At 57.2% G+C, this 21,936-nt stretch overlaps 9 protein-coding genes across 9 annotated transcripts; 4 read left to right on the forward strand and 5 right to left on the reverse strand.

Annotated features, from left to right (window-relative positions):
- Positions 1–252: 252 nt before the first annotated feature.
- On the reverse strand, positions 253–1,074 carry BBBOND_0211470 (prohibitin, putative; the record flags this gene model as incomplete). Its single annotated transcript, XM_012912734.1, has 1 exon — positions 253–1,074. One exon carries the CDS (start codon positions 1,072–1,074, stop codon positions 253–255), a length of 822 nt encoding a protein of 273 aa, XP_012768188.1.
- Positions 1,075–1,213: 139 nt separating this feature from the next.
- BBBOND_0211480 (BT1 domain containing protein,putative) lies at positions 1,214–3,221 on the reverse strand (the record flags this gene model as incomplete). Its single annotated transcript, XM_012912735.1, has 8 exons — positions 1,214–1,245; positions 1,282–1,882; positions 2,082–2,255; positions 2,291–2,452; positions 2,489–2,712; positions 2,751–2,828; positions 2,864–3,031; positions 3,137–3,221. 8 exons carry the CDS (start codon positions 3,219–3,221, stop codon positions 1,214–1,216), a joined length of 1,524 nt encoding a protein of 507 aa, XP_012768189.1.
- A 34-nt stretch (positions 3,222–3,255) lies between these two features.
- On the reverse strand, positions 3,256–6,399 carry BBBOND_0211485 (BT1 domain containing protein,putative; the record flags this gene model as incomplete). Its single annotated transcript, XM_012912736.1, has 2 exons — positions 3,256–3,808; positions 3,845–6,399. The coding sequence occupies 2 exons, from the start codon at positions 6,397–6,399 to the stop codon at positions 3,256–3,258; spliced, it is 3,108 nt and encodes a 1,035-aa protein (XP_012768190.1).
- Positions 6,400–7,305: 906 nt separating this feature from the next.
- On the forward strand, positions 7,306–8,506 carry BBBOND_0211490 (hypothetical protein, conserved; the record flags this gene model as incomplete). Its single annotated transcript, XM_012912737.1, has 2 exons — positions 7,306–7,350; positions 7,478–8,506. The coding sequence occupies 2 exons, from the start codon at positions 7,306–7,308 to the stop codon at positions 8,504–8,506; spliced, it is 1,074 nt and encodes a 357-aa protein (XP_012768191.1).
- A 47-nt stretch (positions 8,507–8,553) lies between these two features.
- On the reverse strand, positions 8,554–10,746 carry BBBOND_0211500 (THEOREDOXIN domain containing protein,putative; the record flags this gene model as incomplete). The annotated part of the gene is made up of 1 exon (XM_012912738.1): positions 8,554–10,746. The coding sequence occupies one exon, from the start codon at positions 10,744–10,746 to the stop codon at positions 8,554–8,556; it is 2,193 nt and encodes a 730-aa protein (XP_012768192.1).
- Positions 10,747–11,957: 1,211 nt separating this feature from the next.
- BBBOND_0211510 (pentatricopeptide repeat domain containing protein, putative) lies at positions 11,958–15,170 on the forward strand (the record flags this gene model as incomplete). The annotated part of the gene is made up of 1 exon (XM_012912739.1): positions 11,958–15,170. One exon carries the CDS (start codon positions 11,958–11,960, stop codon positions 15,168–15,170), a length of 3,213 nt encoding a protein of 1,070 aa, XP_012768193.1.
- Positions 15,171–15,680: 510 nt separating this feature from the next.
- BBBOND_0211520 (hypothetical protein, conserved) lies at positions 15,681–17,096 on the forward strand (the record flags this gene model as incomplete). Its single annotated transcript, XM_012912740.1, has 2 exons — positions 15,681–16,354; positions 16,547–17,096. 2 exons carry the CDS (start codon positions 15,681–15,683, stop codon positions 17,094–17,096), a joined length of 1,224 nt encoding a protein of 407 aa, XP_012768194.1.
- Positions 17,097–17,286: 190 nt separating this feature from the next.
- BBBOND_0211530 (hypothetical protein) lies at positions 17,287–17,673 on the forward strand (the record flags this gene model as incomplete). The annotated part of the gene is made up of 1 exon (XM_012912741.1): positions 17,287–17,673. One exon carries the CDS (start codon positions 17,287–17,289, stop codon positions 17,671–17,673), a length of 387 nt encoding a protein of 128 aa, XP_012768195.1.
- An 87-nt stretch (positions 17,674–17,760) lies between these two features.
- Positions 17,761–21,618, reverse strand: BBBOND_0211540 (membrane protein, putative; the record flags this gene model as incomplete). Its single annotated transcript, XM_012912742.1, has 7 exons — positions 17,761–19,670; positions 19,714–19,880; positions 19,919–20,420; positions 20,548–20,986; positions 21,239–21,419; positions 21,457–21,541; positions 21,579–21,618. 7 exons carry the CDS (start codon positions 21,616–21,618, stop codon positions 17,761–17,763), a joined length of 3,324 nt encoding a protein of 1,107 aa, XP_012768196.1.
- Positions 21,619–21,936: the final 318 nt, after the last annotated feature.

Below are 21,936 nucleotides of genomic sequence, written 5' to 3' on the forward strand. Positions count from 1 at the left end.
CTTAGCTGAACCTGTCGTATGTATCACGAAACAAGTGAAATCTTTAGGGCCAAGATATTGCACTTCACATTGTTATTTTGCCTCTCATAAAATACGTTGCTGGACCCATACCAACGTTGCAAATAAATGTTGACATAGAGTGTTAGATTTGTGTTGTATTGCGATCACAGTCTATAACACGAAATCCAACGTCCAACATCGCCTCTGTCCACGGCTGGCCGCCAGCAGAGGCCGACCACGCCGTCACTTCGTTCAGAGGTTAGTGGCGTTCAAGAGAATGTTCGTTGTGTTTGGGACGTAAGCGATGTTCTTGGATGTCGAAAGGGTCTCCGCGATCTCCTTGGCTGCTTCCAGCTTCCTGATCTCCAGCATACCAGTGCCGTGTGTTTGTATTGCGCGGGAGATGAGGTTTGCCGCCTCGGCCTCGCCTTCTGCCTTGACGATTGCGGCGAGCTTCTCCTGCTCGCTCTTTTGTACGATGAACTTGACCCGCTCTGATTCCTGCTGGGCCACCTGCTTCTGCTCGATTGCCTTGCTGAAGTCCTTGCCGTAGCTGAGGTGGGTGATGGCGACGTCGTCGAGCTTGATGTCGAACTGCTTAGCGCGAGCTGTTATGGCCGACCGGATGTCTGACGACACCTTGTCCCTCTGCGTCAGCAGCGACTCGGCATCGTACCTGGCCACGACGGCCTTGAGCACCTCGTTGCTGATCGAGGGCAGCACGCGGTCGTCGTAATCAGGTCCCAGCTTCTGGTGAATCCTGGGCAGGTTCTCCGTTATGGGCCTGTATAGCAGCCTGAGGCTGATGGATACCATTTGCAGGTCCCTGGTTCCGGTGGTGGTGTTGATGACCTTCGGCTTGGTCCTGATGTCGTAGATGTGCGGCATCTGGAACCACGGGAGGTAGAAGTGGCTGCCTTCCCCGAGCGTGGTGTTGCTCACACCGCCTGCGAAGCGGTTGAACATCACGGCGCGCTGGCCGCCGTCCACGTCCACCAGACACGTGCTGGGCACGACGGCGACCGACCCCGTGAGGATGGAGAGCTTCGCCAGCCTTCGCAAGACGCGCTCCATTGTGATTGTTTGTGTGGAATTAAATATTTAGTGTGAGTTTCACGTCGTGGCGACGCCGCACGGCACTACCCGTCTGTGGGTCACCGGCCCTGAAGCCCCGCGATACTGCGCGTATGGTACCCTGGTCGGCGGATGTAATTTACATTTCCCTGCCCTCTTCGGCAGCACCGCCTGCAAAGGTGTGTGTAAGTCACCGCCGTGACGTACCGTCCTGTAGACATGGCCTGGTTTCGGCCTCGTCGTCCTCTATGGTCTTGGGGATGCTGTCCGGGAGCAGGTGCACGTAGAAGATGGGTATTATGTGCGCCACGGCACATAACACGATGAGCTGCACGAGTCCGCCGAAGTGGTTTGCGCTGATTCCGAAGGCGTAGGTCAGCAGCGACGAAAGGTACGTGCTGACGTCAAGGCCGAGGAACTGCGCCGTCCACAAGAACGAGTACATGCTCGACTCTATTCCGGGCGGGCACAACCTCGTGGCCATGATGAATATGGGCAGTGAGTTGATCTCCCCAACCAGCTGCAGCAGTGAGCTGTCGGTGATGACGAACGCCGTGTCTGGGATCCCGAGCTTGAGGTTCCATCTCTCCACGAGCACGATGCTCAGGAGGCAGCACATCGAGACGAGCAGAGTGGTCCACACGAATAGCTTCCTGATGCTGCAGTCGCGGAAAATGTACGCGTAGCAGTACACCCCGATGAGGCTGGCGAAGGCCTGTATGGCCGCGAATCTACCGAAAAGCTCCGGATCGAAATGCAGCTCCTCCGTCATGAAGTAGAACAGCGCAGTTCCCGCAGAAGGCACAAGCTGCGCGAGAGTGCATTCATTGACGCAATAGGGCACAGCGTGCACGGAGCCACCCGAACACCACGCAACACATGAGATACACAGCGCAGCAGATATCACACAACATATTGTTGTAACTACGTGCTATTGCCACCACATGTAACGTTACAACCGCACTCGACCCACTGTGGTGACGAACTATGCAACACTGATCGCTTACCATGCTGATGAAGAGGAACGTGCTGGGCCTCTTGATTTCGGGCTTTCCTACGAAATTCACCAGTTTCGTCCACTGCTCCTTAACAGAGAGTTGCGGGTGCGTGTAGTCCTCGACTATGAAAAAGGCGCTGATGACGACAATGAGCGGGATGACCGAGCACATCAGGAAGAGTTGCTGCATAATGCTGGGGACCATACCGGATCTCTCACCTGTTTTGCCATCATCATGATGAGCACACTGGACAGATACGACATTCCAGCAAAGGTGATTTTCCTGAAGGCGCAGAACGTGGAAATGGTCCTGGTGACCTGGTCGTTGGACTGCCTGCGTCCGGTCTCGATGATGAGCGCCTCTCCGATGACGCTGCACAGCTGCGCAACATCAGCACCGCACTGTGCACCACCTACCGCCATCCCTAAGGACGATACCGCGAGCAACACCGTGGTCCAGAGCAGGGAAAGGTGAGCGCAGAAGCCAAGGGTGACGTTTGACGCCAGGCAGAGCATGCTGCCGATGATCAGGTAACTCCTCCGCCGGCTTCCGAACAAGGGCACTCCATCGCTCATGAACGCGAAGAGTATCTTGACGTTCATCGGGATGCGGATGATGCCGAGTATGAAGATGAGCATCGCTGCACATGTGCTTCGGTGTGCTGGCCTGGGCACCTACCCGGTCCGAGCTTGAAATCGTCCTTGTAGAGATAGAGGATCGGCAGCGACGTGAACACCTCCACACCATGAAGCATGGCTGCGCGCGTTGTAACGGCGAGATGTGTAACTCACCAATGACGCATGAGATGACCTCATTGTAGCTGCGCCGCCTGGGCGACGTGTACAAAGGAAGATCATTGCCGCTTTCTACAGGACGAGGAGAGCCATCTGGCGTCGCCTTGTAGATTTTTGGGTTCACGAACAGCACGCTGTCCGTGTCATCCGCTAAATGTCCGATCACTGCAACGAGATGTGTAAGGTTAAAGGCGGTCCTACTGGCTGGAACGAACGTCGTTTAGACTCCATTAAGTGGGAATTAATATATCGCAACGGAATTGCGAATACCGCATTTGTGCATGATGCTGCATCCTTCCGGATGCGACAGCACGCGCCTACGTGGAACACCGACTGCGTAACCGCGTCCACACATCTACTAAAAAGTGAGCGTATACGTCACTGGTACATTAATTCATGTTACGGGTGTTGATTAGAAGATGACAACGAGGGCTAGTGCTAGAATACCGACGGTTCCGGCGAGGGTGGCCTGAGCGCAAATGTTTGGAAGTCTGATAGACACTTACGCTGCTGTAACTCTTGATGTGAACAAGGTTGTCCATGTTCTTCTGGAACTGCTGCTCCTCGATGTACTTGTTGGTGTTGTCCTCCAGGTTGGCTCCCTCTTGTCTGGAATCCACGGTGAACGTCGCCCTGGTCTGGAGGTCGGCTTTAGCCGGCGCAGCACCACCAAGGTGATTCACCGCGGTCTGTATCAGAGCCGCTTCTGGAAGAGTCGCCCTGGCGGAGGTGCTAAGGCTGCGTGAAACGGCCTGGTTGACCTGCCTGAAGTTCTCATCCATGAGCCTCTCAATTTCCTTAATGCGGCTGTTGGCATCGTCAGAAGTCACGGCAGTGGCACCGTTTTCGGCAGGAATGGGAACCAAAAGCTTGATGGTTTCGTATATGACGCGCAAAGCAGCCTGGGGGGCCACAATGAGCTTGGAGACCATTTCTTCCTCACTACGACAGCATTAGTACTATACGTATGTCACCTACCTGAAGCTCAACAGCGCAGAGCGCACCATGGTCCTAACAGCGCTCTCATCGATCTCAGGCGTAATGTGATCGCCGCTGATCTTGAATATGTTGAGGCTGAGGACGGCAGTACGGAGGGCAGTGGTGGCTGAGACGGCACCAGCCTGTGTGACGTCCTGTCCTCTTTGGACAAGGCTCACGCTGTTACCCATCTGTCCCGCAATGCGTTGAATGTCAGCAGTGTTCATGCCAGAATGAGGAATCTGGGCGAGAGGGGTGAGAGTGGCTGGCGAGATGCCGGACACGTGGCGTTCCGTAATGGTTTGAACAACCCTCTCAGCCTGCTCGCGGAACTCGTTCTTGTTGAGTTCCAAAGCCTTAATCAGCACACCGTTTTCAATGACACGTAGAAGTTCCGCGAAGGGTTTGTACGCCTTTACGAAGACCTCAGTGGAGGAGTTGATGAATCTCTCCAGGTTGACAACTGCGGTGGCAGAGGAGTTGCTGGCATCCATGTTAATCTTGTCCAACACCTCGTTGGATTCACCGGAGGCTACCGCACAGAGGACACTGTCCAAAAGCGCCCACCTGTTGTAAAGAACGGTTTGAACAGACTGCGAGACGAGAGCCTTTTCAGCCGCGTGGAAGAGCTGCAGGAGATTCTCCAGGATGTGCTCAGATTCGCCGTAACGCTCTCTCATGGTCGTGTTCATCCTCATAACATTGGAAAGAATCTTAAGCGCCGCGTGGATTTCGTTGGAAATGTACTCTCCCTGGTGAACGCTGTGGTACATCTGGTTGAGGGCGGCCTCTACAGTACAAACACTGTGCGTGAGGTATTCACCGACAAGCCTGTTGAGCTCAACGTTGGCGCTTGGCGCTTCGGTTTTGATGTTTCCGGCTTTGCAAACCTTGGGCTTCCTCTGGGTGAGGTGACGGCAGGTCTCCAATGTCTTCGAGGTGTCCTTGTAGTTAAAGATCTTACGCAGGGGGCCTTCAGCAAGGTCCTTCTTCAAGAATGCAGTCACAATTTCCTGCTTTTCAGAAATGGAACCCGTTCTCACAAGTGTTTCCAAAGTGGGCTGCTGAGGCGCCTGGCTATTGGAAGATCCATTTTCCGGTCCCTGCTGGTTCGCACCCTTAGCACCTTTGCCTGATGGCTGCGTTCCAGCAGGATTATCCTCCGTTTGGGTAGCTGATGATGAGGAACCAGATCCAGTGTTTCGTCGCGCCCTGCGTGCAACGGAGTCACCTCCTTCACGCCGCGTAGCAACACCCACTTTGCCTTGGCGCCCCTTCAAATGTTCCGGCAACTCATCTGTAGCATGGTACTCTCCACTCATATCCTCATCTTCTTCGTCATCCTCTTCTTCCTCCTCCTCCTCATCCGAATGCTGATCACCCTCACTGTCACCCGCACCTGCGCTGGCCTGGACCTTGTGATCCTCGGAAGTATCGGGTTTCTTTACATCAACATCGGGTACATCAGGTTTTTGATGCGAACTGGTAGAGGGTTCAGGGAGAGCAGGTTTCGTAACTTTCGGGCCAGATGCAGGCATGCCGTCTTTGCCTGGTGCACCATCAGCACCTTGTCCGGTTGGTAATTGCACGCTAACGTCAGATTCCGGCCCTTGTTCCTTTTGTTCAAGCAATTGAGATTTTTCTTCACCATGAGGCGTAGTTGGTGCCGGTTCCTTGGGTGTTTGCTCACGACCGCCAGCAACAACCTCAGAGTCGGTTCGACCGTTGGAATCTTGTTGACCTTTGGGCCCAACTTGGCCAGGTTGCAACGACTGCTTCTGATCTCTTTGGTTTTCCGTTAATTTTGCCTTTGTATGTTCTTCTTCGTCACCCTTTTCTTTCTCTTCCTCCTTTTCCTCCTCATCTTCCTTACGGTCTGCGCTGGGACCCTTATCTTGTAATTGAGCACTTTCAATTTTTTTTTCCTCCGCAGGAGCTGCGGTTTGCTTTGGTGAACCCTGACCATGCTTCACGTCAGGAGTTTCTGCCTTAGAAGCAGCTGCTGGCGCACGAACACCATTTTGCATTTCGGTTTGTCCACTTGGTGCTGAGGTGCTAGACGTAGTCCCACTTGAATTGGGAAGCGTGTTTTCGGGAGTACCCTTGGGAGTCAACGTTTCTTCTGTAGATGCTGCTTCTGGATTAGCCTTTTGAGTTATTTGAGCTTGTCCATCGGTTCTATCGTCACCTTTTCCACCTGTTGATTGATTTTGGGAGTTTTGTCCAACAGATCCATCGACAGAGGATTGACCTTTTAGCTGAAGCTCATGGCTGCTTGCACCATGAGATTCCGCACCAACTGATTTACCCGATTCCTGAATTTGTTGACCCTCTCCAGCGGATCCAGGTTCACCTTTTTGACCTGGTGACTGAGTTTTGGGGCCTCCTACAGCGGATCCAGCAGCTGATACCTCTTGTTGCACCACATTCGGATCTGAGTTGCCTGGCTGAGCTGCAGTATTGGGCTTGCTAGGCTGGTCAGGATTGTCGGAGCCACTGACGGCCAAGACACTCCCCACAACAAGTAAGCAGAGGATGGAGTGTAGGAACCTCATTTTCATACAATCTCATGCACGTTGAGGGAACACTTCCGTTTTCAGTGGGTTGCACACATCAGTACAAATACGTTTCAATTGATGCTCCCCGGTGAATCCTATATTGCCGGTCGCACAAAAGCCAGTATTTGACTTTTAAATTTAACAAAGCCGGTGACAAAAGTTATTATTGACGGTGCCGTTTTGCGGGTGCAGCTACAGCCGCCTGGAAACCTGGAGGCTCAAGCACCGGCTTGCAGAGCTTGCGGGGTGAATGTTATCCACTTTAAGGCGGCACTTGATAAAATAATGTGCTGCTTACGTTCATGTGACCGCGAAGGTCGCGTTTGGTGTATTAAATATCGCAGAACACATCTGTAAATGTGAATCGAGCCCCGTCTGCAATACGCGCCATGTTTGGCCGTCTAGGCTCTATAGATTCACTCAGGCGAGCACACCGGTGATTTCGGCTGCCTACGCTTTAATTACATTGCTATTTAAGCAGCATAAGGATACAACAGCCTTATTTGAAATTCGTGTGTACGATGCACATTGCAATACGCACCGCAACAACTCAAAGAGTGACCGTATATGCAACTTACGAATTATAAAATCACCTTTCAACGCAACTAAAATGAAATGCTTTAGACAATAATTATGCTACGAAATCGCCTCCTACTTTTCTGGACGAAACACATGGTAGCGTTGCTGCCGTCTACTGGCTCGCAGATGACCCGTTTAGCGCGCAAGCCATTTCACATTATGTCTCAGTTAATGCATGTTATTATATGTTCTTAAATCCTATATACATTATATCTACTACCACATCATTACCCATAGGGCACAACGTTCACCTTACACATTTTGATCAGAAGCTATTAAATTCCCTTGTAATTTTTTCATCACCGTGCATATGAATTTGAAACCATGGATGTTGCTTGCGCTCCCGTCCCCCGTTCTGCTTCGCGGAGCGTAGGAAGGATGGCATTTGCGTGACTGCGTAACTCCCGACTTTTAAAGCTTTGTATCTATATAATAACAGGTAAAACGTGAAAAGGGCTTAATTGTGTTAGCTGGGGCAATGTCTAATGTGTCCCAGGCCCTGCAGGAGATCCGCCGTGCGTGGAATCTTGAGATTTCGCCTGCGCAAGCCGCCGAAATAGCTCGGCAAGGCGGAGTTGACACAAGTGCCACTGCGCTGAAACGTGTGTTGCTGAATACGGATATCAGCTCTATACCCGGCAGTGCCGATAATGCCGGAACCGCAGGCCCTGGTAAGGGCGGGATGTGCTCGTCGACTGAGCTCGACGCGCTACCGCGTCCGCTGTTGTGCCAGGTGGTGAAGGTCGTTGATGTGACTCAGCCAAAGGACGGCGTGGCCAGGAAGGATGGCACAGGCAACCCGCTTTACAAGGTCACCCTCACTACAGGGCAGATCAGCTTCCATGCGGTGCTGTTGGACGAGAAGATGCCCATCATGTCACTTGCCCCTGGAACAAAATTGCTGCTAACCGAGCGAAATGTAATTCACACAGATGGCATTGCGCTTCTGCGCCCCAACCACTACGAGGTGCTTGGCGGCGTTGTGGCGGAGCTGAAGACGCCGTGGGCAATTCAGCGTGAAGTTAACTTTCAACGGTTCTCGGACGGCGCGCGTAGGATCGTCAGCGACGCGCCCAAATTCGAGCCGCTGGACACCTCGTCACTGAAGGCTGCCACCGATATGGCCAAGCTCTCGCTGCGGCCGCCACCACCCAAGAGTGCTAAGGGAACGCCCGCAAAGGAAACGGGCGCGAAAGTAACTAAAGCTGGCGCCCCGAAACAGGGCAAAATGATTAAACCGGCGTACAAGTTACAGCCAGACAAAAAGGGCGGCCCTCAGCACAAGGCGGCACCGCAGCGTGGCTCCAGTGAAGCCCCCGCAGCCAAGGATGCCGTCCCGAGGGCAACGCAGCCCCCAGGCAGGGGCCGGGGAAAGGGCGCTCCCCCGTCGAAGGCGAAGCCAGCCGGCGCACGGCCGCCGCCAAAAACGAGCAGCGATCGGGCGCCCAAGAAGGCGCCGTCTGCCACACCCACGGCAAACCCTCGCAAGAACGCGGCCGCTACCGGCCGGCCTAACCCAGCATAAAAAACATGTGCGGTTGTCTAAGGGCGCAACCTGTATAGTATAGCTTATTATTCTTCTGCATTGTCGACGCCGACGAGCGTCCCCTGGCATATGCGCTGTATGTCGACGCCGTCGCAGTATTCCGGCGGCACGAGCATGTCGTACTGCGTGTTGCAGCTGGGGCACTGCACCGCGTCCTGCGGCTTCTCCGCGAGGCAGCTGGGGCACAACATCCTCGCAATGATGTAGTCGAGGTCTCCGTCGTCCTCCAGGTCCTGCATGGCCGTCGTGTTGCCGATGGAAACTCCGTCGATGATGAGCTGCGGGATGACCACAGCGGTGCGCTGTCCGATGGTTTCGGTCTTGAGTATGCCCTCGGCGTTCCATTTCTCGAAGAGTATGTGGTCCTTCAGCGACGTTGCGGTGGTGAAATCGCGGTTCGCGTCCACGACGTAGTACACAACGCCCTTGCAATCCAGAATGTGGCGTGCCAGGTTAGACTGGAAGAACTGGTATTTCACGCCCCCGAGAGAGGTGGTAATCAGGATGATTTCGGCCATGGGCATGAACTCGCCAGATGCCGCCGAGACGCGAGGGACCGCTGAAGTGACACCGGCAAATTGCTCAGCCGCATATTCCTGCCCTTCTTCAGGCTGAGTCTGTTCGTATTGTTGAGCATCTTGTTGCTGCTCAGTCGCATATTCCTGCCCTTCTTCAGGCTGCATCTGCTCATCTTGTTGTCCATCCATTTGTTGATACTGTTGTCCATCCATTTGTTGATACTGTTGTCCATCCATTTGTTGATACTGTTGTCCATCCATTTGCTGATACTGTTGTCCATCCATTTGTTGATACTGTTGTCCACCCATCTGTTGATACTGCTCTTGACCCTGCTGTTGGTCAAGTTGTTGACCCTGTTTCTGCTGGTCATCGTCGCCTTGGACGACGTCCTTGTGGGCGTTGCCGTCCATCGTCCTCCTTCTCCGTCGCCTGGGATATATTAGCGGTTTTCTCGTTAACCGCGGTGGCAGAGAGTGTCTCTCTGGAAGCGCTACTTTGGGCGCTGGCGGTGTAGCACGTGCGGCCTTCTTCGGAAACACCTGCCGCGGCGGCAGCACAGACACTATAATAGTATTTCTGGATAGCGGCTGCAGCCCCTCCGTGCGCGATGCGTTGTTATGCCGTGCACGCGAAGGCCCTTTCACCGCCTCCCTGTTGGCAACAGAACCCTGATTCGGAGGCTCACAATCGCTGGAGTGCCCCGATGAGCACCCGTTGTTATCGAACTCCCTAGTGCTGGAGTCCAAATACGAATAAACTTCTTTGGTTTCCGGCTTGCATGCACTACTCCAGCGTTGATCCTGCGACGTCTTGACGTGCCTAGATCCAGCTGTGACCGTGATTGTGCGCAGGTTCGCTGTTTTCTCAAACCACTTGCGCACGATCGCCTTGTCAGCCTCGATGTCCGCTTTGGTCGGCGCCCTCCTGAAGAAACGCCTGGTCCTCCTGTCTGGCGTGTTGCCAGTGGTCTCGCCAAACGGCTGGTGGTCGTCTGCCACACTGTCGTCGTCGTGGTCGACGACGACCGTGTCAAAGCTGTTGGATCGCTCCGGCGCGAGAGGCAGGCCCTCTTCTTGCTGCAAACTCTTCTTCTCTAGCTCTAGCAGTATTTGCGCAGCCTCGGGAAGAACATTCGCCGATGACTGCGGCGAATATACTCCCGGAGTGCTTCGCTCCGACTGCGGGGATGGGACTCTCAGCGAGACGCCGGCGGCGAATAGCTGATCAAATGCTGCGGGGGACCTGCACTCCGGTGTGCGAAATGACACTGGAGCGTCGCCGGTTGATTGTTCGTCACCGTCGACGGACGCGCCGATGTACCCGGCACCAGGTGTGTATAACCCGCGGTAGTAGCGCCCCGAGTCAACCTCCGACGACGGTGTGAAAAATCCTTCCGCTATAAAATCGTACTCTGGCGACCCATGCACACTTGATTGCTCCGTCAATCCTGTCGCGGTGCTGCCTTCCTCCTGAGACCCGTCGCACACCGGCAGGCGCTCAATTTCACCATTGACCGTCGATATGTCGGCAGCTGCGAAACGCCGATCCGCGGCTGCTGGCGCGTTGTTGGAATCAGCACCAGCAACACCGGTGTCGGCGTGCGCTCCGCGCTCGCGGTCGACACCCGACCCTGTGGTTTTTGCGACAGTTCTCGGCGAAGACTCTGTCACAACGGGTACACGATCGGCGGTTATATCCATCGAGCTGCGGCTGGGCAGAAGGCGATGAACATGCGCCGTCGTCGGCTGCGGGTCGGGGGCTACTGTATGGATGCCGTATCACGGCTATGTGCCCGGTGTGCACGCTGTTTCGTAACGCGCTGCTTAAAACTATCGTTGAGCTATTCCCTGCCGCCGTGGTCGGCGGCCGGCGACCACGCTGCGGCACACCGCCGGCTGCATAACGGCGCAGAGGGCAGGTCAGTGGCACGTGCGCCGTCTAACGTGACAAAGCGCTGCGTGCTTTGCCTTCGTAATATTGCGAATAGCACAGGGGCCTCGTAGTTAGGCCCTCAGGCCGCGGCGCAGCCACGAAGACGGCACTGTCGTCCGTGACAGGGCATACCACACATGTGATGTCGGCAGCGAACGGAGCGGTACAATCGCGTCCCACGGCCCCAACCGGGTTGTCGTTGTTGTACTTATCATGTGTAACGCGTGTGTAGCTCGCTGGGCCGTGGTATGCCCCTAATCCTGGGCATGACAAGGTGTCTGACGCGGCGATTTCTACGTCGCGTCACCGCGGCCGCCCGGCGCCCATTGCGTCCGTCGGCTCCTAGAAACATCTTGTGAAAAGCCCCGCAAACTGTGACGCATGTATTCCGTGTCTTCCTTTGTGGGAACGAAAGGAAGAACGGGCGCCCCGTGTGCGCGCGGTTTGTGATGCCCTACCACTTCTATGTCGTGTGTTGCCTCCACCACGTCGTCAGGCGATCATACACATTGTTGCGTTTTGTTTTCACTCTACAGCTCGCCGCGGAACGGCCTTGCCGTGCTTTCGCAGCCTTCCACACTCATTTAAGGTTTTGAGTTTGTTCGACGCGCACTGTCTACGACACACCGGAGGTGGGATACGTTGTCCCGCTACATTTAGGTTGCGCTTTGGCTTTGAAGACAAGGTCGACGCGACTTTCTGCCGCCATAACGAGTGACTATCGTTGCTTCTTCGGCTTCCTGAGCCCCGAGTTGCGCCGGCACTTCACGACGCTCCTCGCTGCTACGCACCACGTTGCGACTCCGTGGATTAGGAATCCGATGATAGCTCGTCATTTCGCGAGTGGCGGCTGAGAACACATCCAGCTTCGCTTCTCGGAGGCTGAAAGGAGCCCCGTTTTTTAAATGGCAGTGTGGAGAAAGGGCGGATAACTGCAAAAGCAGCACTGCGCCTGTGTGTTATAATGGAAGCAGCTTAGATGGCAAGGGAAGTGTTTGATTCACGTGGGTTCTCCTCCGCTCGCAGCGGCAGGTCCTTGTTTGGCGAGGAGAAGCCTCGCCCATTCGGCAGGCCCGCGAGGTCTGAAGCTACTGAGGATCTGAGCACCGCGGACGACCTCATCTTCACGCGCTTGAAGACGATCTTCCGCGGCCCGGTTTCGTGCGTGGACAGGGATTTAAATTTTGAGAATGCATTCAGCAGGTCGCTGTCGGACCCGGAGGACCCCCTCGTGAGGGGTCTGTACGCCGGGGACATGTCCGGCACCTGCAACACATCGCTCACGAGCTTCGACATGAGCTCGTGTGGAGTCATGGCCGGCGTTGACTCCGTCAGCAAGCTCGGCTTCGGCGAGAGCGTGATGTGCCTGGACTCACTGGCGCAGGCACTGGCGGCCGACTCCGCCTCGTACGCCGACAAGGAGAAGGCGGCGACGCAGACGGAGACTCCGCTGACCCATCTGGCGTCCATCGAGACCGTTGCGACCCAGGATGTGCTGACGCCGCTGGGCGCCGGGTCCGTGGAGCTCGGCTGCGACTTCGCCGACCGCGTGGGTAAGCTGCTGGGCCGCTGCATGGACGGCGACGAGATGGCGCAGAAGGAGCTGGCCACGCTCTGCGCTAATGAATTCAACTTGCCGGACGCCGTTCTGTCGCCCGCCTCCGTGTCGGCGCTGCTCAGGTTCTGCATGCTCAAAGGTCAGCTGTATTTCGCCGGGCAGCTGCTGCAGGTGGCGTGGCACTCGCGTCTGTACCTGGCTCCGAGCGACCAGTCGCAGGTGCTGCTGTCTCTGTGCTCGTCCGAGGCCGTCGGTCTGCTGCGCAGCCTGCTTGCCAAGCTCCCGCTCGACGTCCCGGAGAGCGAGGAGGTCATGTCGTTGTTTGTGAAGGGCGTGATAAAGGCGTCGAGGGACTCCACGTCGGAGGCCCTGTCCAACTTCGCTTCGGTACTCGTTGACTGCGGTCCCGACGCCTTGGGGGAGCGCGCGATCCGTCTGGTCGAGTTGTTCTTCAGGGAGGTAGACGATGCGTCGTACTCGATGGATATCGTCGGGACCGTGCAGCGGATATGTGCCCTGGATGTGTTCAATGAAGTGTCCACCGCGTGCAGATTCCAGGCCTGCAGGCTGCTGTGCTGCGGGCAGCCCAGCGAGAAGGCTGACGGCTGCATCAAGTCGATTTTGGAGGGCGAGGGCGCGAACGTGTCGTTCATGGAATACGTGGTCAAGCACGAGACCGCGTCGTACGTCACTGTGGTTAGCCGTCTCATCGCCATGAACGCCATCGGCGCTCTTGATTTCCTGTGTGCGCTGTCGTTGGGTCACCACCTGTCGCAGTCGGGCGCCACCGTGCTGAAGATCTGCCTGGCGGCGCAGCAGAACCTGCGGAGCATAGTGCCGGAGGAGCTGTGCATGCCTGAATTCGGCGACTTCGAGTTCCTGTCGTGCGTCGGCGTGAACTCGTTCATCCAGCAGATTGGCCCGAACATCCCCTCGACCATGCTGGGCGTCTGCACGGCGGTGTCTGGCATCGGTAAGGAGGTGTTCACCCCCTTGGTGGAGACGTGCCTGCTGGTTACTGACCACGCCGCTGCGGAGTCGGTGATCAGGTACATGAACGAGTACTACGGCCACATCCCGTCGACGCTGGTGGTGAGCTGCTTGAAGATCCACCTGCTGCGCGGCAACTTCCGTTACGTGCTGGAGAGGCTGGTGAAGAAGGACAGGCTCGGCAGCATCTTCCGCGACCGCATGAACCGCACCGTGTGCGCCGGCGTGGCCGAATTCGGGCTGCGCGTGGCGATCTCCGTGCTGAACTTCGATATCGGCTTCGAGTTCCTGAGGCACTGCGACACCATGGACCGCATCAGCGAGGAGCTGTCCGAGCTGCTGCAGCTGCTGCCGCCGCATCTGCACTCGCGCAGCAAGGTTGACGAGTTCGTGACCCTGTGCGAGAGGCTGAACCTCGACGAGAATGCGTTTTCCGTGGCGCTGGACTGCTGCCTGAGGCTGAAGAACTCCAAGCGTCTGCTGAGGCTGATCAACAAGTTCCGGCGCATGGGCCTGCAGCCGCAGCTGCAGACGTGCGGCGTGATCATAAAGTCGCTGGCGTGCTGCGGGAGGATCGCCGAGTGCCGGGAGATCTGGCAGGAGATGACCGCCAACGGGTCGCACGAGCCGAACGAGGTGACGTACGGCATCATGCTGGACGCGTACGTGAGCAACAACCGCATGGACGAGGCGATGGCGCTGCTGCATGAGATGAAGCACCGGGGCAACGTGCGGCCGAACACGATCATGTACACGACGCTCATCAAGGGTTTCGGCCAGAACCGCCAGCTGAGCAGGGCGATGAGCATCTACGACATGATGGTGTCAGAGGGTGTTGCGCGCAACACCGTGACGTACAACTCGATCATCGACGCGTGCGCTCGCGTGGGCGACATGAAGTCCGCCGCTGCCTTGCTGGAGGAGATGATGATGAACCAGATCGAGCCCGACCTGATAACCTTCTCCACCATCATCAAGGGCTACTGCGTGCAGTGCAACATGGACCAGTCGTTCCAGCTGCTGAGCATCATGTACGAGCGCGGTATAAAGCCGGACGGCATCCTGTACAACAGCCTGCTGGAGGGGTGCGTGAAGAGCGGGCGCCTGTGGCTCTGTGAGAAGTTGTGGGAGCAGATGCGCCTGCACGGCATAGCGCCCTCGAACTTCACGCTGACCATCCTCATCAAGATGTACGGTCGCAGCGGCCAGCTGGACAAGGTGTTCGACCTGGTCGGCCGCCTCCCCGTCGAGTACGGGTTCACCATCAACGCGCACGTGTACACGTGCCTGATGAGCGCGTGCATCACCAACGGGCGGTACTCGACTGCCCTCGACATCTACCGCTGCGTGAAGGACGGCAGCATCAAGCCCGACGCGAAGACGTACGAGACCCTGATCCAGGGCGTCATCCGGGGTAACCTGTACGCCGAGGCGGCTGACCTTCTGCGCGACATGTACCACCTCGACGGCAGCATGTCGGAGATCGGCTCCGACCTCGCGGTGCTGCAGAAGATCAACACGCGCGTTTTGGAGAACCTGTTCCACAAGCTGCAGCACGTCCGGCTCGACGAAGACGTGGCCAGCACCTACCGAGCGCTGAGCCGGCGGTTGCAGTCTATGGGAGTGAACGTGCACTTCCATTAGTAATGCAAGTGACTATTATTTAATGATTTATATTGGTTTTACTCGTTTTACGCGCGTCACACCGTATTTGCATCTACTCGGTTGCAGCATGGTGGCGGGGACATCGTGTTCATCTGCCCTTTGTCCACCGGTCACCGTCATGCCAGGCCGGCAGGTCACGGACCAGCCAGCCATCACGCCACGATCTTCATAGCGCCAGGTGTAGCCAGACACTCTGTAACTTTACTGAAACCGCGCCTAAAACGCTGCAACGCGCAATGAAGCACGATCGAAACGTACTTCAGCAGCGCCTCCACCGGCGATAGACAGCAGCGCTACCGAGATGTGAGCGAATACACACCGCCACATACTCATCGATAGGTTGACAAAATTGTATTCGTGGAGTGCTAAATTCGCTCATCATCAACTGCATAACAGACGGTCTCCGGCCCGCGGCGACGAAAGCCCCGCCACCGTCGGCTGTAAGGCGCCGCGGGCTGCCGCGGCCACTCTCAATTTTAGCAGCCGAAAATGAGCAAATCTTTGGCGTCGTTCCTCGATCGCCGCAAGAAGAGCACGGTCAAGGCGGCGACGCTGCTGCTGCAGACCGAGGAGGCGGCGAAGGAAAAGCAGAAGGCGAAGGACGGCCTTGACGAGCCGCAGCCCGAGCAGCAGTCCGACCACGACGACGAGTGGAAGGTGTCCGACGATGAGGAGACCAAGGCGATCCAGAAGCAGGCGACCTTCTCGGGCAGCCTCCTGATGTCGGTGCGCACGGTGACCGGCGACGGGTCCGAGGAGCGCGGCCCGCGGAACGACGCGAAGCCCACCCAGCACGTGTGGCAGAGCATCGTCGAGCCGCCCGTCAAGGAGGAGCCTCAGCCGGAGAAGGGCGGCAAGGTGTGGATTCCCAAGTACAAGTCGGTGTCGTACGTGGGCAAGGACGACATCGACCTGGCTGAGGCCGCGCGTCTGGCGGCTGCGAAGTCGGAGCAGCCCTCCGGCAGCAAGGTGAAGAAGGTCAAGAAGAAGCCGGCCACCCTGCAGCCCCAGGACGACGACGAGCCCGCTCGCTACGTCAAGGTGAAGTTCAACGTGTTCTCCGTGGTGGATGAGGAGTACCGCACGTTCAACGCGCCGCTCCCCACCTCGTCGGTCGACAGCGAGAAGGTCAAGGCCAAGTACATCGCACGAGCGGCGTTTGCGTAGGCGGCCTACATGCGCCCCGAACAGGGCGTAAACAGACTGCCAGTGACACTACTGTAACTTTGCGCACAATTTACTATGCACTGTTTGTTTTGGTATTGCTGTTCGCGCAACGTTTCTGCGCCAATTGCAGGGCGTTGTTTCCACGCCTGCGCGGCGTGGTCTATGCCGATGCGCCTCCGAAGCCATAGGTGTAGCATGGGCGCTACGCTCTCAGACGAAGAACGTCTTGCGATCGACCTGCAGGTCAGGCCGCCACACGAACTCGAACAGCCCCTTCTCCAGGTCCATAGTGCCCTCCTGTGTGCCTTGTGCTGGTGCGAACGTGCGCCTACCTGGACGGAGTGCATCTTCAGCGTGAACCGCGGCCCGATCTCCATGAGCGAGCACTTCTTCTCGTTGCGGAAAACGTATCTGCGCGCATTAGCCGCACCACCGCGCCTGCTACCTGTGGTGTCGGAAGAAGATCATGTCACGCTGGTTGTGCCAGGTGATGACCCGCCTTGCCTCGAACTCCGGGTCCTGCGCGCCGTTAGCGGTGGTGGCCGGCGACCCACCAGCGGGAATAGCGATGCGATTTGCCGGCCGATTCTGCGTCCCAGCCGGGTGTTGAAGTTGTTGAGGATGATCTCCGACTTGCTTTCCGTGAAGTTGCCGGAGCCCTTCATGTCGCTGGCGAGCACCAGGCTGGTGAGCCGGAAGAACGTGGTCGGCCCGCCTGCTAGTGGTCAGACGCTGTGACTTGAGATGCGCCATACCTGGCAACGAGCATATGTATAGTCCATTGGGGAGCTTGTGGAGCCCCTGGGTCACCAGCAGCATCGCCGTGAACCCGGCGCCAGAGGCCTCCTTCACCATCTGCTCGAGCTTGTACTCGTCACGCTGCACGTCGATGACGCCGTGCGCTTTTTGACCCACTGGGAAGTAATAGATGTTCGGCAGTATCAGCAGCAGTTCCTTGATGAACCTGCGCATCTTCTCGCTCGGGCGCCTGCAGACACGTGAATGCGCCGTGGAAGCACAAGCCCTAAATGGACCACGAAAGCCGATCAGCGCTCACCTGGAGGTTGTTAGGTATAGCTTCGGCTCCGTGTCCCCGCGGAAGTGGGCCGCAAACTCGTCGATACGCTCCTCCGCAGCGACCTCCGCGTCGTCCGGGCGCACCATGGTCTCGTCGAAGCGGCGCATCGACTCTATGGTGTCCGGGACCTGCTTCTCCGAGGGGTCGCGGTTGCGCACGCGCTTCTTGCGCGGTGCGCGCTCCGGAGCGTCGACTATTTTGAGGGCGCGCCGCTCACGCTTCTTCTGCGCCTTGTAGGCCTGCTTCTGCGTCCGCGGGTCCGGACCTTCGGCCTTTTTGCGCGCCATCGTGCCGGTAAAGTACACTAAAATTAAAATCGAGTGTCTACTGCCTGTTGCAGCGGGTGAGTATGAAAATCAGGCCAATGTGGAAGACGACGGGCACCGCGCAGAACCAGATCAGCGGCAGCGCGCCGGAGCCGAGCAGCACGTGCTGCTGTGCGAGCGATAATACCTTCTGCGAGACGAACGGGCCGCGCAGGATGGCCACCAGCCTGGCGAAGTTGATCCTCCGCACAAGCAGGTACACCCTGTAGACAGCGCGGAGCACGAAGGCGAGCACTCCCAGGGGCCCGGTGTTGAAGGCGACGTCGAGCAGCTCCCTTTGCTTCGAGTTCAGGACCCTCCTTGTCGACGAGAGTATCGAAATGAAGACCAGGTAGTTTGTGCAGATGAAGAGGTCGGCCAAGCACTTCCTGCGGGTGTGGTTCCAGACACGCACCCTGCGCAGCGCGGGCACCAGGCACAGGGAGAGCAGCACCGCCAGCGGCCAGTGGAAAATCATCAGGCTGTACAAAAAGACGGTGGCGAAGAACAGCGTGCCGATGCCGGCTACCACGTTGGGCGTCGGCAGGGCGCTGTTGGTCGGACACGCTATGGCCGTGCCGCCCATCGAATCCAAAAGGCTTTGCGATTCTTCCTCGTCAGCGACCTCCTGTACAGTCGGAGTTTCGACCACGGTCTCATCGGGTACGGTCTCTTCGGCGTCCGCAACGACGGGCTTCTCCTCCGGCGTGGGCACCATCTCGATCGATGAGCTTGGCGAACGGGAACCCTGGCGGCGCGCCCTCCAGCGCTCCAGCATTAGCGAGAGCCTCGAAGGGCCCCTCTTCCTCGCGGTTTCCATGGCTTTCCTGATAAACGGCGGGAGAATGGAGTGTATGGCCGCCTTCAGCTTTTCGAGGAAAGCGCGCAAAGGGCCGACAATCTTATTGCACACACGCGCAAACGGGCTGCTTGGCGGTACGTGGTAGCCTAATTTCGACAGCAGCTCGTTTCGGACCAACACCGCACGGTCGGCTACGTAGCCCACGAACGCGCGACGTGGCAAGCTCCTCAGCGCGAGAACGTTCAGGAAAAGCAGCGCCGCGTAACTCGACAGCAGCACGACCAATGAGCCACGCACCTTGTTCAGGTTGGAGGCGTCCAAAGTGTCGAAATCCAAGCCGCCGATCTTCACGAGGTAGAGATATGACAGCAGCGGCCCCATACACGCATTGAAGGCGAACACGGCAAGGCCGGCCATCAACGCGTGGAAGTTCCAGGTGTGGCCGGAGTAGAGCAGTTCCACAGTCAGCCCGAGCAGCAGCGCCGGTACGATGGGCAGGTACGAGGCCTCCGTAAGGTACTCGTCCTGCGAGACCATTTGGTAGTAGTTTGACTTGCGCTCGAGCACCGTGTCCAGGTTGTTCTGCATCCGGATGGTCGGCGTGAGCACTCTCAGCAGCTTCTCCGCGTTGTTCTCGTCAGTGTGGTCCGCGCGCCTCGCGCATGTAAGCGTGAAAGAGGAGATGCCACGCGGCAGCATCGCCACGTGCGGCAGATGCGGCAGCGCGTTCATCGACATGCGGCCTATCCTTGCCAACACGTCGGCGGGCTCGGCATCCAACTCGGCCGTCTTGGCCGTCGAGAGGAACGATATCACCACATCCGGGTTGGGCACTGCGCCGTCCAGGCCCTCATAAGTCACCTCGTAGCTGCCGCAACGGCCGTACCCCAGGTCCAGGGCTAGTGCGTTGTGCAGCCATCCGCTGTTCCATTTGAAGTCCGGGCGGGTGAAGTAGTCGTCCAGGAACTGCCGTGTCCCCGCCGCGTACGGCAGGTTACGTTCCGTTATCAGCACCATCAGGTCCTGCTGCTGGTTGTCGAATTCGGCGACGTTTTTCAGCGCGGCTATTGCCGCCGCAACTCCGTGTGTCGACGACGCGCACCTTCCTAGCGCTTCACCGTCCCCGCCTAAAGCCGGATATGCGGTGGGGCCTCACCATTGCTCACCAACCTTTGGGCCGGGTGATGTACCCGCGTTGATCCAGCATGAAATCGCTCTTGGAGCCCGTGTCTATCGTCGCCACCACAAGGGAGGCCCCGTACGACGAGCAGCGCGCACATTTGAGGTGCAGCAGGATGGAGCTGCCGGTGACGCCGAGGCCGTTGTTGAAGACATACCTAGCGCACAGTCACACAATGGCACTAAAGTCACGTACCTGAAGTCGTTGTAGGCCACCTCCGCCCTGGGAATCGTTGCGCGCACGAGCTCCTCGATGGCGGTGTACACTGCCGGGGCATCGGCCGGAGCCTCGGCAGTCCACCTGGAGAATGGCGGCAGACCTTTGGTCTGCTCGTTTGACCTTGCTGAGCCCTGCTGGCACGCCTCCGTAATCGAAGACATCGTTTCTATCATGAACAGGCGGCTCGCATAGGTCAGCGTGTCCGGGGTGAATCCATGTAGGTACGCGTGCTCGCTGACGCTGGCTTCCTCTCCAAGCAACGGGAGCATCGGCAGGCACACGAGCGCGGCGTAGAAGGCTATCGTGCTGAAAGGAGTCAGAGCAGGCAGGTGGAGACAAGCGTCGCGATATGCACAGGACGTAAAACCCACCTCAGCAGCGGCAGAATCGCCGCCAGAGTGCGATGAACCTTCACATTTCTCACCAAAAATACTGACATTGGAAAACGAAGTGGCCGCGGACGTCTTTCCACGCCGTACTACAGCACCAGGCGGCGACACACCAGCGCGTACACATTACAACGTCTAAACATTAAGGCAGTTAAAACATGAACGGGATGCCCGTGGCGCACATTTGCGATACCATATTCGCTCCTCGTTGCCGACCGAGCCTTCTATTTTCCTCGGCAGGGTCAGGTGCTGCGCCTTCTGCCGGTGTTTCGCCTTCAGCTGTGTTTCCCGCCTCTGTCGGATTATCCGCCTGCCCCGCACGGGCAGCTGCAGCTGCTGCCGCGGCGGCAGCCGGAGCCATAGGTGGAGCTGAAGGCTCAGTCCCGCTTTGCGTAGCGTATACAGCGGAAGCCGGAGGTGCAACCGGAGCCTGTTCCGGCTGGGCATAGTAGACGCGCGTTGGGTCGTTCGGGTCAACGAATGCGCTGCGCGACTCAGGCATGTCCCTCATTGGGTGCGCATCCACCCTGTACGCGGGGTTGTTGCGCACGCGGGCGTAGTACATGAAGAAGCCGTTCAAGAAGTTCCCGCAGCCGCCGTCGAAGTAAAGATAGAACTTCCCCGCACTTGCCAAGGGGTACGGAGCCACGCTGTCCTGCAAAAAGATGACGGCATGACCGAAATGTAGTGCAAATCAACAAAATTCGACACACTACAACGCAATGCAACACGGCCGCTCGGCGGCAGTAGTCACCCCTGTATTTGCAACCACTCATGTACATTCATTACGGAGACAACGTCGCTAAATCGCACTTGAAAGGCATAACGTAACCCATCATGACGCAAACAACATCCCTCGATACAAACCAATGCAGACAGTGAGCAACTGCTGCGCTCGTGGACTCACCGGTCGTATGCTGCCCTCTAGGTAATTGCTGCCGAAGATCGGCTGCCGGAATCGCGGCTCGTCAACGTGTGAGTACGGGAGCGATATGCTCGAGAAGTCCTTGTGGAACTTCTGGTCCTGCTTTTTCACCATGACGATGCGATGCGTCGTCAGGAACGTGTCGCCCGCGCCCTTCATCGAGCTGCGCAAAATAACGCCGCGGTTGCGCATCCACTTACCGCCCCTGCAACGAAAGGGTGAACGACGTGCTGTTACGACACATCAGCAGGTATTCGCCGTTCTGGCAGTGCGGAATGAGCTGCTCTGCAATGCTGTGAAAGAAGTTGTACGCGTGACCAACTCGAGTGTATATCCTGCGCGAGTATCGGATTCAACGCCATTTTGTTGCATCAATGTCGTCACAAATTGTATCTAAACCGGTATGTACCAAGAAAGGTACCCAAATGGCACCGAGCGATCAAGCGCTGCGATAAGCGATCGCGATCACGCACAACCCTAAAGGGAACACGCCTTTTACAACACTAAATAATGTGCAAACGCTGCCAGGTAGAAATGTGATAACTGAGGCAGATATGCGGCCGCGCGACCGCCCGTTGCGACGCCTCAAGTTCAGGGTGTAGGTGGCAACTGACGCGAATGCACGTGTCTACAGGTCGCAAGTAGGCGCAATTGGCGCTGGGAACAACTCGGGGTAGCCC

Source organism: Babesia bigemina, assembly GCF_000981445.1.
Source record: "Babesia bigemina genome assembly Bbig001, chromosome : II".
Lineage (NCBI taxonomy): Eukaryota > Apicomplexa > Aconoidasida > Piroplasmida > Babesiidae > Babesia > Babesia bigemina.